Below are 20195 nucleotides of genomic sequence, written 5' to 3' on the forward strand. Positions count from 1 at the left end.
AATTTTATCCTGTATGTTTTTTTGTTCGTATTTAATTGAATGTTTACTCTTCCATCAGATTATGAGGTTCTTAAATGCAGGAATCATATTTGTCTTTCTTTGTAACTGTAGTACCTAGCAGAGTTGCTTTTCTTGTTTTTATTCTCCTTGATTGGATCAAAGGAAAAACACTCAGAAAAGACATGAGATGAGAGAACAAAGTAATGATGAGACAACATGACAGAATTTCTTGAATTATCCAAAGGATATATTCCTAAAAGCATAAAGTAACAAAACAGAAAAAGAAAGATTAATAAACTGAAAATGCAATTTAAAAATTAGAAATTCAACTAATTCAAACTAAGCATAAAAGATGAAATCTCAAAAATTACAGGAGAAATATATAAATTAGAAAGTAAAAAGACTGAAACATAGTAACAACATTAAGAGATTTTTAAAAAACTCTAATGCAATTGATAGGTATCTGTCTACCTGAATGAAAAGAAGGGAAAGGAAAATGATGCTAACAAAAAACGAGTAAGGGGAAATCCCAATTTTAAGAAATTGGAAACAGAAGAAATAAGTAGAAAAGAAATAAAAAGATTACAACCCACTACACAGATTTATATACTAACAAAACTGAGAATTCAAAAGAAGTAAAAAGTTCTTAAAAATCTAAAATACTCAAATCAACTAAACACCAAATAGAGATTTTATATCTATCTATCTATCTATCTATCTATCTATCTATCTATCTATCTATCTATCTATCTATCTATCTATCTATCTATCTATCTATCTATCTATCTATCTATCTATCTATCATCTATCCATCCTGTGTATTGGTTCCAAAGCAGAAAGAGTGGTAAGGGCTAGGCAATGGGGGTTAAGTGACTTGCCCAGGCTTATACAGCTGGGAAGTGTCTGGGGCCAGATTTGAACCTAGGACCTCCTGTCTCTAGGCCTGGCTCTCAATCCACTGAACTACCCAGCTGACCATAGAAATTTTATATTATTCAGTCTAGAAAAAAGGAAATTGAACTTGCTAAATTGGAACTTTCGAAGGAAAAAGTCCTCATCTGGATAGATTTATAGAAAAATTCTATAAAATTTAAAGAAAGAATGATTGCCCACTATGTACAAAATTATTCTAAAAAGTTGGAAAGAAAATATTTTAAACTAATTTTTTGAAAAATATAGTTTGTTACCTATACCTGGGAAGGACCAAGTAAAAAGAACTATAGTTCCTTATCACTAATGAATATGAATTCAAAAATTTTAAAGTAGATTGTTGCAAAAAGATTATAGCTATTTATTTAAAAAAAAAAACCTATTCATTGTGATTAGTTGGATTTTTACCAGAGATATGAGCTAGTTCAATCTTAGGAAAACAATGAACATAATTAACTAAATTAAAAGGAGTACTATCTGAAACCATATAATTATCTTAAAGGATGCTGAAAAATCCTCTGAAATCTAACATTTATATTAAAATCCTACAAAAGGTAAGCCTGCAAGAGTCTTTAAAAATGAACAAAATATATTTTTCTCAAGTCAAAGAAATGGTATGATATGAATAGGAAAACAAACATTAAAATAGATGTTCTTTGCCTGAGTTCCTCAGACCTTTTGTTTGTAGAGTTATATTTAGCAAGGGTTAACAACTTAGATGGGAAAATATACATCTTGATTTCAGCATAATTAACCTGTCCTCTAAACATACCTATTTAACTTTATGCATTTAAAAATATGATTCTGAGAAGGACTGTCTAAGTGTTACCAGACTGCCAAGGAGGAGGACCATGACACAAAAAACATAAACATAAACATAAACAAAAAACAAAAAATATGAAGAACCTACATTAGAAGCTTTTAAGGAGTCAAGGAAGGTTTCTTTCTATCCCTTTTGTAACTTGACATAGTTTTAGAAATGTTAACAATAGAAGAAAGATGAGGAAGAAATAAAAGGCTTTTAAAAATAGGAAAAGAGAAGATAAAACTTTTTTTTAAAAATTAATGATGGGATAGTTTATTGTGAAAATGCTAGAGAATCAGTGAAAAAACTAAGACAACATATAGTTTCAATAAAGTAATATGAGACAAAATAAATCCACTAATTCAACATATCTACATAACAATAACAAAAACTAGGAGGTAGTGCCATAAAGGTATGGACTATTCAAAAATAAACATAAAATGTATAAAATGAATGGGCATCAGCCTACCAGGGAACACTTAGCACCATATAGATATGGTTACTAAAGGTTTCTTAAAGAAGTTAAATAACTGGAAGGATAGTCGGTGTTTGTGGCTGGACCATTCTTTTTCAGTAACAGTGATAATAGCAAACAAGTAATTTAGATAGAGGGACCAATGATAATCATATTTATTTAGAAGAACAAAAGATCTAAAATATTGTAAAACATCAAAAGAATAAACAGGGAATAGGACTTCCCAGACCTCAGCCTGTTTTTATAAAGCAGAAAAGATTAAAAAAAATTGAATGTGCATTTCTAGTTTTTCCATTGGAATTGAAAAAAATACATTGCACATAAGTATTTCAGTTATCCTTTATCAAGTTAAACCAGTTACATGATTTTCTACTTCTAGGATATAAAGTATTTTTTGGGAATCATATTGTAAAAAAAATCGACCTTTTCAGAGGTTAATATGCACATGCAAATGTCTATGTTTGTGTTACCTGTGAACATGTAAGTATATTTAGTGGATCCTATAGATATATATGTGGGGAACTTTTGACCTGGTTCAGTTATTAATTCTTGATTATTACAGGATGAATTGACTAGAACAATAGATTAGGAATTAAGAGTTCAGAATCTCTAATTTTATGATATACCCTAATACTCTGGGCAGAGCTTGATGATTTAATTTCTAAATTGAAAAATACATATGAAAATTTTCATAAGCAAAAGTTCATGCTTTCAAATTCTTAACATGGGTTACTAGGCATCACTGATGGAAAATTAGTATAGATTTTTAAAAACTTAGAGATAAAATGATGTTAACATTTTACCTCCTTGTATTTGAATGTACTTCATTATTGCTTATTTGATAAATCTTTGAATATTTCTGTTTTTTTTTCTATTCTTTTTTTCTCCCAGAGAGTGATAATGAACTCTCAAGTGGTACAGGTGATGTGTCTAAGGATTGCCCTGAGAAGATCTTATATTCGTGGGGAGAATTGCTGGGAAGATGGTAAATTTCAATTTTATCCTTTACTGTATAACATCTCCTTATTACATTTTCTTTGAGCAGAATTTTGAGGCACAAATACACTTACTCATATAAATTAAAGCCTTTATGATTATGCTAAAAGTTTGATTACTATATATGAATTTTAATATGGCAATATTTTTAAAATAACACAGGAAACCAATTATACATTTATAGCTTTATTTAATATTTGAGCTTGAACATCAACAAAAGTATTATCATGATACTTATTTTATTCATTATTCTGCCCTTATTTTGTTCAGAATGGTTTATTGCATGTTTATTGCCAAAATACTTAAATTCTCATAAACTAATTCACTTGTACTAGATTTACCTATACTTGGCTAAATATATTTGTCTCAAGTGTTTTTGCCTGCTACATTCATGCTTCCCTCTCACCTCCAGTTTATAAAAGGATAGATTCAGTCTTTTCTACTATGGACTAAATTGTTGTTAGAAGTAAATTTCCTTCTACTTTGTAATTTATATTAATTTCTAGCCTCAGAATTTCAGCTTGGAAAGACACACAAAAAAAGACGTTTCTCTGGGAACCATTATGAATTTATCTTATTTTCAGTTAGAAGTAAATAGTAAAATCTAAAAAAAAAAAAAGAGAGAGAGAGATCATGTTACTACTCTGTTACTATTGAACAAAAATCTATGTTAGAGATCTACAAATCACAATTTGGATTTTGGATACCATCTCAGTAGTATGAATAAAATGCTAAAATTAGAATCAGAAGAAAACTAGTTGCAGAAAACTAAAATAGGCCATTACAGTTTAAGGTATGCAAATTTATCCTGGATAACTCAAAAATAACATTTTTATAAAGAAAACTTTTTACTATTCACCGAGCATACAATGATTAAGTAGAGAATATATACCTCTATCTTTCCCTGCATCCAAAGCCTCTTTATTCCACAGTAGGTCCTCAAAGAGTGTTGATTGAATTGAATTGAGATCTCTATCTATATATTTGAATATATAATTATATCTCTATATTTAACTGCATAAGCCATCTAATGAAGTTTTTCTTTGTAGGATTTTAGAGGAAGACCACACAGATTTGTTTATTATATGATCACTTCTTGTTCAAATATTGCAATAGTATAAATTAATGAACAAAATAGATACATACCTCTTTTAATTAACTTCACATAATTTTATGGTCCCTTTGCATTTGGTTTTAGTTTTTTTTTTCTCTAAGAATGCCAATCCAGGAAGGAAGGAAACACATTTGGGGAGCTTTGGTGACATTCCAATCTTAAAGCAAGGTTCAGGAAGCTCACTTGTAATTGTTCTTAAGTCTTTATTCAAAACCATTCAGGGCTACTCACCCTATTAAAAAGAAAACAAAAACCTTTGTATCAGTCAATACTTTGTATTGATTCCAAGGCAGAAAAGCAGTAAGGACTAGGTAATGGGGGTTAAGTGACTTGCTGAGGGTCACACAGATGGATTCGAACCCAGGACCCATAGTCTCCAGGCCTGACTCTCAATCCATTGCGCCAACTGCGTGTTCTCTGCTTCATTTTTTAGAAGGAAAAGAATGCAAATAGAATAAGATTAACTTATAGAAGAATTTTTAGAATTTCATTGGAGCTACAGGTAAAAAGCCAAAATTCCAAAACTTTAGTGAGCCAAGAATAGACAAAACTTCCTCCACTGCTTCCAAGATTTAGCAAAACAAAACAAAATATATTTCTTTGTTGGTGATAGAGCTTGAAATAGCAAGAAGATAAAATAATGATTCATAGAATGAAGCTGAGGAACCTTCTTTCTCTTCTCTTTTAGTTCCTTGCCTATCAACATTCATTTCTTTCTAATTTAAAAACACACACACACACACACACACACACACACACACACACACACACACACGCCTAAATTCTTCTATTCTGCTGCCCTTTCGAGTCACCATCAGCTGTGTCTTTTTTATTTCATTGCCAATTTTTAAAAATAATTGGTCCACCTCCACTGCCTGCATTCTTTCACCATGTATTTTCTCCTTAGTTCCATGAAGTTTTTTTTCTCTTTACTGAAATGTACACTCCTGAAGATTAGCAGGGACTTTTTTGTTCCTGTGTTTTGTCCTTGTTTTTTCTCATTCTTTTTTCTCCTTGGTCACTTTGTAATACTTGATATTGTTAACACATGAATCCTTGAAACTTTACCCTTCTTGTGGGGGACATATTTGATGCTGCATTATCCTGATTTTCCTTCTCTTTCATCAGCACCCTTCATTCTGGTTCTTCTTCAGTCTTCAGTAAGAGTTCCTAAAGATGAATATCTGCAAAAGACTGAGTCATTAGGGCTTTTTTTCTCCTCACTCTTTCCTTTGCAGAATTCATACCATATACGGTTTCATCCATCTCTCTTTTAATAATCATATTCTCATCTCTTGCTCTGGCCTTTGGCCTGTATTTTCAGTTACCTTTAGTATATCTCCCTTCAGATCAATGGTTTTTATCTTTTATTATGTCAAAGACCTCATTGGCAGTCTGGGAAGGCCTATGTATCCCTTCTCAGAAGAATTTTTTAAATGAACAAAATCAAATCTTTGGGTTTACAAAGGAAAACAAATATATTGAAATAGTCATCAAAATATTAAAAATAAGCTAGGTCATAGATCCCAGGTAAATTAGATTTTGTTCTTGTTGTTGTTTAGTTGTGTGTGACTGTTTGTAACCTTATTTGGAGTTTTCTTGACAAAAATACTTGAGTAGTTTGCCATTTCCTTCTTGAGCTCGTTTTAAAGGTGAGGAAACTGAGGAAAACAGGGTTAAGTGACTTGCTTCCGAGCACACAGCATCTTAAGTCAGATCTGAACTCACAAAAAAGAGTCTTCTCTCTACTGTAGCATGTTCCTGTGCTCCATATATGTTGAGGAACAAAGTCAATGCCCAATTCATTTTTAAAAAGTGCTTCCTCAGATGTCCTGCTTCTCAGCTATTAATAGTTTTATATTCTCTGATTTAACCTAACAAATGGAATTCAGAAGAAATTGTCATAGATCTTAGATGATAGTTATTTACATTTTTATCATTGGCCTGATTGATGGAACAGGAAATATGTAAGTGAAATTGGCAAATAACAGATGAATGAAATTTGAATTCCAAAATGACTTTAATACATTGAAAATAGAGAATGAAAGAATGAATTTCAAGAGTAATTAGTTTCTTCCCCATCTTAACATTTATTCTTCTCTATACTTTATTGCTACATTCTCTTCTCAAGAAAGATCTCGGATTGACTCTGGAACTAATACTTTCCAACTCCAATCAGCCCTTGTCCTCGTCTTCTTTTCCTCCTCCTCAGTCTTAGTAACCTCTTTTCCTACCTGGATCTTCTCAAAATCTATGGAAATGAGGTGATGGGGTTGGAAGTGGGAGCAAAAGAACCAAACTTTTTTCTATTAACCCTTTGAACTCATCTTGATTGTATTCTAGTCTTCATAGTTAAGTTTTTTGAATGGGTGGTGTACTCTCTTTACTTATATTTGATTCCTCACACACCCATCTTTTTAAACTCTTACTATTGTGGCTTTTATTCTTGCCTTTCTATCAAAGCTAGTTTCTGTAAAACCAAAGGCTTCCTAGTGACCAGATTTGATATACTTTTGTGGATTCTTATCCATGACCTTTGCTTATTTTAATACAATTGACTTTAAAAAAATTAGATGCTCAATTGCATAGGGGGATTTAACTAGACAGATGATGTCTACTGGATATATCTATTAAATTAAATAGTAGATACCAATTACAAGGTATCATTATTATGGCTACATTAAAATAACTGATGTCCAAGTATTAAAGAGGATTCGAATTGGTGTTTAGATAATAGCTTTGTAGCTACCCTTATTTAATATATAACACAAGCCTACTAGTCCCTCAGGGCAGCTAGGTGGCTCTGTGGGATAGCTGTCAGGCCTGGAGTTAGGAAAACTCATCTTCCTGAGATCAAATCTGGCTTCAGATACTTCCTAGCTGTGTGACTCTGGGCAAGTTATTTAACCCTGTTTGCCTCAGTTTACTCATCTATAAAATGAGTTAGAGAAGGAAATTGCAAATTATTGCAATATCTGCCAAGAAAACCCAAAGGGGATCATGGAGAGTGAGACATGACTGATAAATGAACAACAATAGCACCTTATTTTTATATGAAATAAAAAGTTACTGTGAATACTTTGTATTTGTTCATTCTCATTAAAAGATTAGAAAAGTTTTGTTTTGTAATTTGTTGTAGAATTAAAGCATGTGTTATAACCAGTTGTATGTTCTCAAGGATCCTGATAACAGCAGATGATGTTGTTGAAATATTGTCCTTATGTACTCATAATTTTACCAGAAATATTTGAAGCAGTGACAATTAAAAAATATCATTTGTATTTATCTTTCTTCATTATCAGGGTACTCTACTAGCATTGGGCAAAACGTCTTATTTTTGATGACCTGTTAAGTAATACAGATGCTGTTTGTACTGCAGTTGTTGTTACAGTGTTGTCAGGATAACCAAGAAATTAGAGATGTTAATCTGCCAGTTTTATGAGTAACCTAGTTCTTTTCCGGTAGCATTTATAAAGCTAAATTGTGGCTTGGTTTTTACAAGAGGGTAAATGAGATACTTTTACAAAGCCTGGCCAAACAGATGGCTGAGGGACAACTGAAAGCTGTTATGTTGACCCTGGTACACAGGGACAAGAAGCAAACTTACAGTTATTTATTCACTTTGTTAAGATTTTGAGTAGGGATCCCTAGCTACTGAACCAGCCAGTGCTTGGTAACTGTTCAAGTATTGGAGAAAGAGGAGCTACTCTATTGGTGATAAGCAATTGGGGTACGAAGAAGAGGAGAGTACAGAAGAGAAGGAATAATGCTGTATCATGGTTATTTTGAAGATAAGGTACCACTACCAAAAATATTCCAGTTATTTAGTTATCTGTGCAGTCATACACACTGATGTGCACTTAAGCATAAGACTTCCAACTAATTCCTTAGTGGTAAACAATACATTAACATGAGCATATACAGAATTCTTAAGAGGACTTAATGGTTGGAGATGTTATCCTTTTAGCAATTAGATTTCTTATTGTATAATTTAACTTTTCCATATATTACATAGTATGTATATCGATATATAAGTGCTTACTTAATAAATGTTCAATTGAATGGAGCAATGATAGAGATGTGTATTTGTATATATGCATGTATGTATATATATATACACACACCTGTATGTTCACATTTATTTAGGAAGAAACATTAAATCACATGTAGACATGCATATATTCACATACAGAGACACACATTCACATCATTGCTATATTCATTTGAACATCATTAAGCACGTAGAGTGTGTAAGCTTTGTTACATTCAGTTGAACAATTATTAAAAACACTCATATTAAGCCCTATGTTAGTTGCTAGCAATACCTCCTTGTACTTTGAGAGGTTACAGCCTATTATAAGAATTAGAGTCTTGACAGGAATTCTGAAAATGCATTCAATATTCTTTATCTTTAGCACCCCAACCTATAAACATTTTTAATGAACACAAATCTATCTGTTCACCTCTTACTGTAATAAAAAAAAAGCGAGTAAAGAAAAACAAATTGCATGTCTTCCTTTCTTCAGAACACTTTCTTTAAAACAAAATTTTAAAGCAGACAATGTTCTTTTCCCATTTTGTAGATGAAGAAACTGAGACTCCAAGGGGTTCAGTGACTTGTCTGTGATAGTATAACTAGTCAAATAAAATATTTATTAAGAACTTAAAATATGGTAGGCCTTGGGGATAACAAAGCAAAGCAAAGCATGTTATCTGCCCTCAAGGAATTTACCTCTTAGTTGGGGAGACAACCCAAAGATGGTTATGTACGTGCAAGATATCCATCTGTCTGTCCATTTAATTTATCACTCCGTCCTAAATCTTTCTTTCCTTCTCGTAAATGGAAGGTAATCTTAGGGGGAAGATACTAGCAGATGGAGGTGGTGGTGAAGGACTCAAAAAGCCTTACAGTAAGTGGGATTTGAGTTGTCTGTTGAAAGAAGCCAGGGAAGGCAAGAGGTGAAGGCAGAGAGAGAGAGCATTGTTGTCTTGGGGGACAGGCTTTGAAACAGCATGAAACTGGGCCATGGAGTGTTGTGTTCCAGGGACAACAGGAAGGTCCCTGCTGGTGGATCGCAGGGGAATAAAGTATAAGGAGACAGGAAAAAGGTGGTGATGAGTTTGTAAAGGGCCTGAATAGCCAGAGAGAAGATTTTACATTTGACGTGGCCAGCAGTAGGGAGCCCCTGGAGTTGATTAAAAGTGAGAGAGAGACGGAGCCCGAGGGAGAGGCAGACAGACAGACAGAGAGTGGAGGGGGGACAGCTAGGGAGAGTCACATGATAGACCTACTCGGAGCTGAGGATGGACTGGAATTGGAAGAGACGAGTCAGGGAGACTGAGTAGCAGGTTATTGTAGTAGTTCAGGTGGGAGGCAAGGAGGGCTCTCACCTTGGTGGTAGCTTTGTCAGTGGAGAAACGTGTCGTGAAGGTAGAAATGACGGGTCTTGGCAACAGGGGTGTGAGAAGAGGGAGGATTTGAAGATGAATCTGAGGCAGAAAGTCTAGATGTGGTCAAAGATATGTTCTAGTGGTGTGAAGCATAGCATCCTCTTCATGAAAGAGGACTTACTAAGTAATAGTGTTGCTGTATGTAATGTAGTCACTAGTTTTGCCGGGACGTTCAAAGAAATTAGGGACATGAATCTGGTGGCGACCTAAACAGTAATTGGGAAGTTGGGAAGGGGGTGCATTTGAGGAAAAAAAGGCTATTAAATTCCTTTTGGCACACGCTGACTTTGAGATGTGTTAAGAACATTCGGTTTGAGCTGTCTAAAAGGCAGTTGGTTATTTAAGAATGGGACTCGGGACTCGGGAAGGCGATTAGCCCGATTAGGGCTAAATATATAGATCTGGAAGTCATCTGCATAGAGATGATCCCCTGAGATGAGCTCACCATCAGAGGCAAGAGAAGGAGAAAGGGAAGAGGGCTCAGGACAGAGCCTTGGGAGACCCTCCTTGTTAGCGAGGGGGACTTGGATATAGAGCCAGCAAAGAAGACTGAAAACGAGAGGTTCGCCAAGCAAGAGGAAACCCTGTAAAGAACAGCGCCATAAGAACCCAGCGTGCAATGAGTTAAATACTAGAAGGTGATTGACAGTTGCAGATGTCTGAGAAAAGGACCTTAGATTTGGATGAGCTCTTTAGTTACTTTGGAGAGTAGCTGCTGCTGAATGGCAAGTTCAAAGGCCAGATTGCAGAGGGTTTAGAAGCTGCAGCTAGTGTATATGATGTTTAGGCAACAGAGGGATTAGAGATACAGGATTATAGCTAGGAGGGATGGTTGGATTGAGGTTCACACACACACACACACACACACACACACACACACACACACACACACGACAGGAGGCAGCTCGGGAGCTCAGTTTATTGAGAACCAGACTTAGTTGTGAGGTCATGGGTTCAAATCTGATCTCAGACACTATCCTAGCTCTGTGACTGGAGGCATGTCTCCTTAACCTCCATGCCTTATCCTTACCACTCTTCTGCATGGAACCAATACATAGTACTGATTTTAAGACAGAAGCTAAAAGTTTAGAAAAAAACAAATGGGATTCCTGGGCATGTTTGTAGGGAGTTTTGAGAAAGTGGCAACTTATAGTGAAAGGTTGAAAATCAGACAGTCATGAGGATGGAGGGGGCATTCTGCTGGACACGATTGGAGCAAATGTGAACAATGGTGAATGTTGATGGGTTTGCCTTGGCAAGCGGAAGGGCTAACTCTCTATGTGCCAGAGTGGTGAAGGAGAAGATGGTGGGGCAGGGAGGTAGAGCCAGAGTGATTGAGTGACCTAAGGTGAGGGAGGAAGAAAGAGAAGTATTCATCAATTCATACCCAGACTTCACTATTCCAAATTTAGCACCCTTTTGGCTATGCCTCATTACTTCCTGACATCACCTCCTTAATAGCTTCCTCCAAAGGGCAATGGAGAGAAACATGATCATAATATTTTAAGAGACAGGAATGGACAGCTTACAGATGTAGCAGTCATTTCAAAATCAGAAGAAAGGTCAGTTCAAATACTAAATTAGAAGGATAAATATGAGACGATTATGCTTTTACATTATAACAACAGCTGAGCCTTAACCTGTTAAATGTCAAATTCCCAAAATGGAAGACAAAAGTGAAAAAACTGACTTCATCATAAGATCTTAGAAAGATTTATCTTAAATAAGAGTTATCACAATGAATAGTCTAAAAGAATCCAGAAGCTATCTTAACTTAGTGATCAAAGAAAACCTCAAAAAAATTCTTTAGAGGAGAAGACCCTCTAGAGAAATTAGCATGATATGTAGGATGAGAATAATTGATTGATTATCACTATAATAACTAATGTACAAGAATGAAGACTAGCTAAGATGGTAAATTTTGGAATGTGTGTGAAAGGAATTGTGTGTTTCATTCAGTAAGCATTTATTATTTGCAATCTTGTGCCTAGAGCTCCATTATGTATTGAAGATTCAGAGACAAAGATGTAACAGACCCTGCCCTCAGGGAACTTCTATTCTCTTCCTAGAAAAGCTGAACACAGCATAGATAGAAAGAACTGTCAGCAAGATGGAAGGTATTAGTAATGGTGAGGATCAGGATAAGTATCTTATAAGAGATAAGCTTTTAGGCAAGTGCTAGGGGTTCTGATAGGTGGAGCTGAAGAGAGAATGGGAGTCATGGAAGAAGAGCAGAGGGCCCAGAGTAGAGGGGTGCCCCCAACACATTTTGGGAGGGTATGTAAATAAAGATCCAAAAAAAAGAGGATTGAGGCACAAACACATGGGAAAGAGAGAACCACAGACTTGTCTCATTCATACTAGATGGTTAGCTACCTTTTGAACTAATGCATCAGTTTATATATTTTAGGTAGGTATTGATAGTGCACTGGAAGCAAAATAGTTATGTTTGTGAATCAGAGGTGTCAAAAGAATCAAATCCTTATTGGCTTAGAAAACCATGATTGAACTTTATCCACGTTGCATTCTTATTTATCTTGTTAAACATTTCCTGCTTGCATTTTAGTCTGGTTTCCTCCAAGCTTGACCCCTCTATTTTATATGATCCTAAAGTACTTCACCTCTACAGAAATGCTTCATGTCTTTGAAATGATTTCAGAGGAACCAAAAGTGCATGTTAATACCAAGGAGCATGATAATAGTAAACTGTAGCACATTACTCACTAAGATGAATGAGATGTCACTTGAAAAGTATTATGAAGGGGGGGAGGGTGGTGGGTGATATAAAACAATGGGTAGGACCCAGTTACATACAATTTATTAGGGATAAATGTAAAGCCTTACTCTTGGATTAAAATAATTAACTTCACAAATGTAAGATGGAAGAGCTATGGCTAGAAAACAATTCTTGTGAAAAAAAGATTTCACTGTTTTAATGGACTACTAACAGTGTGAAATAGCAGCCTCAAAAGCTAATAACTTTGGGGAAGCTTGGTGGCTCAGGGGATAGAAAGCCAGGTCTAGAGATGGGAGGTCCTGAGTTCAAAGCCCTGGGCAAGTCACCTAACTCCAGTTGCCTAGCCCTTACTGCTCTTCTGCCTTGGAACCAATACTCACTATTGATTTTTAAGGCAGAAGATAAGGATCATCTATTGATTTATTTGTTTATTCATAAATTTAGTTTGTTTACAAAAAATTAAAATACCTTTTTTTGGTCATAATATTCACTAATATTTTCATAGCCTTTAAATATTTTTGATTGGCACATGGTTTCATGTGAGCTTCCCAACAACGCTGTAAGGTACATATACTGTATGACTAGGGCAAGCCACTTAACTTCCATTACATAGTAGCCAGTGATGGTGAAGAAGGTAAGGGTTATTAAAAAAAAAAATAGAAACCTAAGGTGCTCCAGAACAAGGGAGATGGTAGCTCTGCTGTACTCTTTTCTGGCTGGCCATATCAAAAATGTTGTGTTTGGATCCAGGTGTGAGATTTTAGGGAGCATTTTGATGACTTGTATATTCTGCGAAAGGTAATTAGGTGTCTAAGATGCTTAGGGCCCTGGAGACCATGCCATGTGTCGGGGATGTTTGAACTAGAAAAGCAAAGACTTCAGGGGAACACAATAGCTGCCTTCAAGTATTTGACATGTGAAGGGAAATTAGCATCTTAAAAAAAAAAACAGATTCCATCCCATTTTAGTTTTCTAAACAGTCATAAAAAGATAAGGAAACATTAAATCATCACCTCTAAATGGCTGAATTTATTGGTTACAAAAATGTTCATAATGTAGGAAAACTGTTGTTTACATGAACAAAATAGTGTAAAACACTGAAGACAAATTGTGGACACATCAACACTAGGACAGGAGCCTGTGGACTTGTCATGTTAATTTCTAACCTACAGCAGCCTTAGTGAAGTATCTTCAACTATTCTGTGGAATTTAGCACTGTGTGTGAAGTGTGCCACATTACATCAGCTACTTTAAAGTAAAATGGGCAAAGTAAAGCACCATTTACTCAATGCCTCCTCTTTGAATGCCTCCTATGTGCAGCCTTGTAACTACCCTCTTTTCAGCAGGAAAAAAGATGCTAATTTGACTCAGAGAGCAACATTCTTGTGTAGGTTGACCCTAAGCAGGTTTTGTTCCCCTATAAAGAAAAACTTCATCATTCGAACTGTTTATAAGATGGAAAAGGCCTTGGTCTAATAATACCACTTGGAGGCATATGCCAAAGATCAAGACCAGAGGAAAAAACCCATAATAGTTAGCTATGTACAGCAACATTTCTTCTCCCCCCACCCCCACCCCCCAACCAATTTAAACATTATTTTATTTGGTTATTTTCAAACAATATTCCTTGGAAACAAAGATCCTTTTCTTTTCCTCCTCGCCTCCTACCGTCCCTCCCCTAGCCAACGCACGATTCCACTGGGTATCACATGTGTCCTTGATTCAAACCCATTTCCATGTTGTTGGTATTTGTATTAGAGTATTAATTTAGAGTCTCTCCTCATTCATGTCCCTTCCACCCCTGTAGTCGAGCAGTTTCTTATCTTCGGTGTTTTTACTCCCACTGTTTGTCCTTTGCTTGTGGATAGTGTTATTTTCTCCTGGATCCCTGCAGAATGTTCAGGGACATTGTATTGACACTAATGGAGAAGTCCATTACGTTTGATTGTACCACAGTGTATCAGTCTCTGTGTACAATGTTTTCCTGGTTCTGCTCCTTTCGCTCTGCATCACTTCCTAGAGGTTGTTCCAGTCTCCATGGAATTCCTCCACTTTATTATTCCTTTGAGCACAATAGAAGGGCATCCCCTCATTTTTCAATTTTTGGCCACCACAAAGAGCGCAGCTATGAATATTCTTGTACAGGTCTTTTTCCTTATTATCTCCTTGGGGTACAAAGCCAGAAGTGCTATGGCTGCATCAAAGGGCAGACATTCTTTTATCACCCTTTGGGCATAGTTCCAAATTGCCCTCCAGAATGGTTGGATCAGTTCACAACTCCACCAGCAGTGAATTAATGTCCCTACTTTGCCACATCCCCTCCAGCATTATTACTCTCCTTTGCTATCATATTAGCCAATCTGGTAGGTGTGAGGTGATACCTCAGAGTTGTTTTGATTTGCATCTCTCTGATTATAAGAGATTTAGAGTACTTTTTCATGTGCTTATTAATAGTAGTGATTTCTTTGGCTGAAAACTGCCTGTTCATGTCCCTTGCTCATTTATTTTTTGTACAATTGATTTAGATCTTTATAAATTTGAATAATTAGACCTTTGTCAGAGGATTTTGTTATGAAAATTGTTTCCCAATTTGTTGCTTCCCTTCTCAATCTGGTTACATTGGTTTTGTTTGTACAAAAATTTTTTAATTTGATGTAATCAAAATTGTTTATTTTACATTTTGTGACTATGTTTTGCTTGTTTTTTTTTAAACAATATTTTATTTGGTCATTTCAAAACATTATTCATTGGAGACAAAGATCATTTTCTTTTCCTCCCCCCCTCCCCCATAGCCGACGCACAATTCCACTGGGTATCACATGTGTTCTTGATTCGAACCCATTTCCACGTTGTTGGTATTTGCATTAGAGTGTTCATTTAGAGTCTCTCCTCATTCATGTCCCCTTAACCCCTGTAGTCAAGCAGTTGCTTTTCCTCGGTGTTTTTACTCCCACAGTTTGTCCTCTGCTTGTGGATAGTGTTTTTTCTCCTAGATCCCTGCAGATTGTTCAGGGACATTGCATTGCCACTAATGGAGAAGTCCATTACGTTCGATTGTACCACAGTGTTATCAGTCTCTGTGTACAATGTTCTCCTGATTCTGCTCTACTTTGTCTATTTTGTCTGTTTTTTCAAAGTACCAGCTTCTAGTCTTGTTTATTAGCTTAATAGTTCTATCACTTTCGATTTTATTAATTTCTCCCTTAATTTTTAGGATCTCTAGTTTGGTATTCTTCTGGGGGTTTTTAATTTGTTCACTTTCAAGTTTTTTGATTTGTATTTCCAATTCATTGATCTCTGCCCTCCCTAATTTGTTAATATATGCACTCAAGGATATAAATTTCCCTCTGAGTACTGCTTTGGCTGCATCCCATAAGGTTTGAAAGGATGTCTCACCATTGTCATTTTCCTCAATGAAATTATTAATTGTTTCTATGATTTCTTCTCTAACTAAACGATTTTGGAGCATCATATTATTTAATTTCCAATTAATTTGTGATTTGGCTCTTCATGTACCCTTATTTATCATTATTTTTATTGCCTTATGATCTGAAACTGTTGCATTTATTATTTCTGCTTTTCTGCATTTGTATGCCATGTTTCTGTGACCTAGTATATGGTCAATCTTTGTGAATGTGCCATGTGATGCTGAGAAGAAGGTGTATTCCTTTTCGTCCCTATTTATATTTCTCCATATGTCTATTAACTCTAATTTTTCTATGATTTCATTCATTTCTTTTACCTCTTTCTTATTTATTTTTTTATTTTATTTAACTAAATTTGATAGTGGTTGGTTCAAGTCTCCCACAAATATGGTTTTACTGTCTATTTCCTCCTTTAATTCTCGTAGTTTTCCATTAGAAATTTGGGTGCTCTACCATTTGGTGCATACATGTTGATTAGTGATAATTCCTCATTATCTATAGTCCCTTTTAACAAAATATATTTACCTTCCCTATCCCTTTTTAATTAGGTCTATTTTTGCTTTGGCTTTGTCAGATATCATGATTGCAACTCCTGCCTTCTTTCTATCAGTTGAGGCCCAGAAGGTCTTACTCCATCCTTTAATTCTAACCTTGTGAGTATCAATCCACCTCATATGTGTTTCTTGAAGACAACTATGTGGTAGGGTTTTGGATTCTAATCCATTCTGGTATTCATCTACATTTTATGGGTGAGTTCATCCCATTCATGTTTAAAGTTACCATTGTCACTTGTGGATTCCCTGGCATTTTGATATCCTCCCTTAATTCTGACCTTTCTTCTTTAGCTATAACCTTTTAAGCCAGTGATTTACTTTAAATCAGTCCCCCTAGTCCCCTCCCTTGATATGCTTCCCTTTCTAGCTTTTGTTCCCTTCCCGTCCCCCCTCCCCTCTCTTTTTGTGTTCCCTCCCAACCCCCCCCCCCTTGGTTTTCCCTTCTTTCTTACCCTGTTGGATAAGATAAAATTCAAATTCCCAATGGATCTGGATGCTTTTCCCTCTCAGAGTTGATTTCACTGAGAGTAAGGTTTGAGTAATACCAATTAGCACATTCTTCCTCTCCTCCCTATAGGAAATTTCTTCCTCTCCCCTTCCCATGTGTATCTTTGTGTTAGAAAGATTATTCTATTTAGTTTTTTTCTCTATTTCTTGAAGTATATCTTAGTACCGTCAATGATTCACCCCATCCCTTTTTCTTTCTTTCACCCCCCCTTCTCCATATTGTCTTAATGTCCCAATCATTCCCTATGCGTGATTCTTCTAACTACTCTTATAATGTATACAGTTTTTGAGAGTTACACATTACATTTTCCCCACATATTAATATATATAATTTGATATAAATGTTGTCCTTATAGAAGAGAGTTTGAATAAAAGAAAAAGATAACATTTTTCTCCTTTCCCCTTTCCTTCATATTTACCTTTTCAAGTTTTCATTGCTCTTTGTGTTTGGATATCGAACTTTCCACAGATCTCTGATCCTTTCTTTAACAAAACTTGGAAATCTTTTATTTTGTTGAATGCCCATACTTTCCCCTGGAAGTATATAGTCAGTTTTGATGGATAGCTGATTCTTGGTTGAAGACCCAGCTCTCTTGCATTTCTGAAAATCATGTTCCATACCTTACGGTCATTCAGAGTGTAAATTGCAAGGTCTTGTGTGACCCTGATTGGCATTCCTTTATATCTAAATTGTCTTTTTCTGGCTTCTTGTAAGATTTTTTCTTTTGCTTGGAAGCTTTGGAATTTGGCAAATACATTCCTGGGAGTTGTCTTTTGTGGATTTAGTGTAGCGGGTTTTCTGTGAACTCTTTCAATGCCTGTATTGCCCCCTTGTTCTAGAATCTCTGGGCAGTTTTCTTTGATGATATCTTGTATTATGATGTTGAGATTACTATTTATTTCTGGCTTTTCTGGTAGGCCAATTATTCTCAGATTGTCTCTCCTTCCTCTATTTTCCAGGTCTGTCACCTTGTCATTGAGATATTTTGAGTTATCTCCTAATTTCTTAGTCTTTTGGCTTTGCTTTATTAATTCTTTCTTTTTTGCAAGATCATTGTCTTCCAGTTGCCTGATTCTGACCTTTAAAGCCTGGTTTTCCTTTTCAGTTTGGTCTGTCCTGGTATTTGAGGCTTCAAGCTGTTTCTGTGGTTGCGTTTTTTCGTGTTTCAGATTGCTGAGTTCCTTTTGCATTAATTCCCATTTTTCCTGCCAGAAGACTTCCATGTTTTTGATAACTTCCAATTTAAATTCTTCAAGAGCTTGCGAACAATTTCCATTTCTTTCGGAATGTTTTGGAGCATTTGTTTGAGCTTCATCTTCTGCTATTTCCTCTGTTTTTTGTGTTTTCCCTTCATAAAATGTATCCAAAGTCACCCCCTTCTTCTTGCTTTTGTTGGTATTGGGGTGTTGGGGTTCTTGGGTACAGTTTGCCATCTCTGTGTTTTTTTTTTTCCCTTCCTTCCCTTTCCAGTCAAATCTGAATGAGTAGTACTTGCTCTCAGTATAAAGGTCTAATGGTCAAGGCTTTAATCTCAGGCTAATTCTAGGTTCTCTGCAGCTGGGCTGTCTTCCTGGGAAGGCTCAGGGATTGCCCTCCCCTGCCTGCCAGCGTTTTGTGAGTTAGTACTCTCAGGTGAACGTCTTTGGTGGTCTTAGCTAACTCCCAAGACCTGTAGGTGCCCCTTGCTCATGTCAGGGGGTCCCTTCATGAACTCGGTGATTATAGTGAGCTAGTTCTGGGTGTTCGAGATCTGTGCTTCCCTAGCCCACCTGCCGGGGTTTTCAGTGTTAGTACTCTCAGGAGAAGGACCTTGGTGATCTTATTCAGGTCCTGACACCTGGAGCTGCCTGTTGTTCAGTCTTGGGGTGCCCCTCCCTCACTTGTTGATTCTGGCCAGTGCTGACTTTAACTCTGGCTCTGGCTGTTTGGTGGGGGAGGGGAGGGTGGTTCAGCTTTTCATTCCCTTATATTGTGGAGATGCCAGAATCCCACCTACCTTCAGAGCTTTGCCTTGTTGTGGGGTCTTTCCGTTTTTCTGACGATGGTTGTTTTTTATTTTGGGAGGGTCTTTTGAGGTCGTCTGTGTCGTTGGGTCTGAGGAGAGGAAGCAAGCTGAGTCTACTCTGCAGCCATGCTTATCCGGAAGTCTCTTTTCCAGCAACATTTCTTGTAGTAAAGAACAGGAACAAATTAGGTGTGTGTCTATCAAGGAATGGCTTCACAAATCTCGATTTATGAAGATAATAGAAAGTTATTTTACTATAGGGTATAATAAAAGGGGCCCAATTCTGAGATCTGGATGAACTGATGCAGAATAAAGTGAGCAGAACCAGGAAAAGATTTTTTATATCATAACACCCATATTGTAAAAACTAATAATATGATATTTATATAATGACAATAATACAATAAAGAAAACCCACCTTATTTATCAGACAACAAGCATTTATTAAATAAGATTCTAATGAAACTAAGATAGCAAATGAAACAATCCCTTGATTGATTATGACTTGCAGAATCCTGAAGATGAATCACACTTCCCACTTCTTGGCAGAGAAGCGATTGACTGTAGGTACAGAATGAGACATTTTCAGAAAGGACAAACATGAATTTGTTTTCCTTGACTATTCTTATTTGTTACAAGGGAAAGGTTTGTATTGAATTCCCAGTGCTTCTCACAGTGCCTGACACAAATATGATTGTTGTAAACACAAATTAAATGGTTGTTGACTGACTGACTGCCTGACACAAAGAACTGTGATACAAATCACAATATAATTAAATTTTGGGAGAGGTTTTAGCAGGAATGTTTTCTTATGTAATGGTAGGAATCAAGTAATATTTTGTGGAGCAGGTAGCACTTCTGCTGGGCCCTGAAGGGAAGAATTTCAATAATTATGTGATGTGGAGGGAGACCATTCCATGCATGGAGGAGACGGTATGTGAGGGTACAGAATCATAGTGGTTCAGAATTGTGAACAGTTGAGTTTTTCTAGAAAGTATTATGTGGTGAGAGGCCAGTTCATTTGGCCCTGATTCCAAGTGGCCATAGCGCAGGGCTGTCCAATAGTGGGAGCATAGTTCTCTGAGGTGGAAGCCCCATGTGATGTGTTGGAGAGCATGAATGATATAGTGGTTTGCATTGAAAGTAGCATTCACGTACTCTGTGATTGGAGTTTATTCAGCTATCCAGTCAATCC

At 36.1% G+C, this 20195-nt stretch overlaps 1 protein-coding gene across 5 annotated transcripts in view; it reads left to right on the forward strand.

Moving 5' to 3' along the window:
* Window positions 1-20195, forward strand: part of RABGAP1L (RAB GTPase activating protein 1 like) — a 705349-nt gene that overhangs the window by 202634 nt on the left and 482520 nt on the right. For 4 of the 5 annotated variants that reach the window (XM_007480823.3, XM_056815570.1, XM_056815569.1 and 1 more), the window contains exon 12: window positions 3102-3195. In XM_007480823.3, the coding sequence (XP_007480885.1) occupies window positions 3102-3195 (94 nt within the window). Of the gene's footprint in view, window positions 1-3101; window positions 3196-16512; window positions 16587-20195 lie in introns of those variants that run through there. The other variant, XM_056815571.1, reaches the window with a different exon arrangement.

Source organism: Monodelphis domestica, chromosome 2, assembly GCF_027887165.1.
Source record: "Monodelphis domestica isolate mMonDom1 chromosome 2, mMonDom1.pri, whole genome shotgun sequence".
Classification (NCBI taxonomy): domain Eukaryota; kingdom Metazoa; phylum Chordata; class Mammalia; order Didelphimorphia; family Didelphidae; genus Monodelphis; species Monodelphis domestica.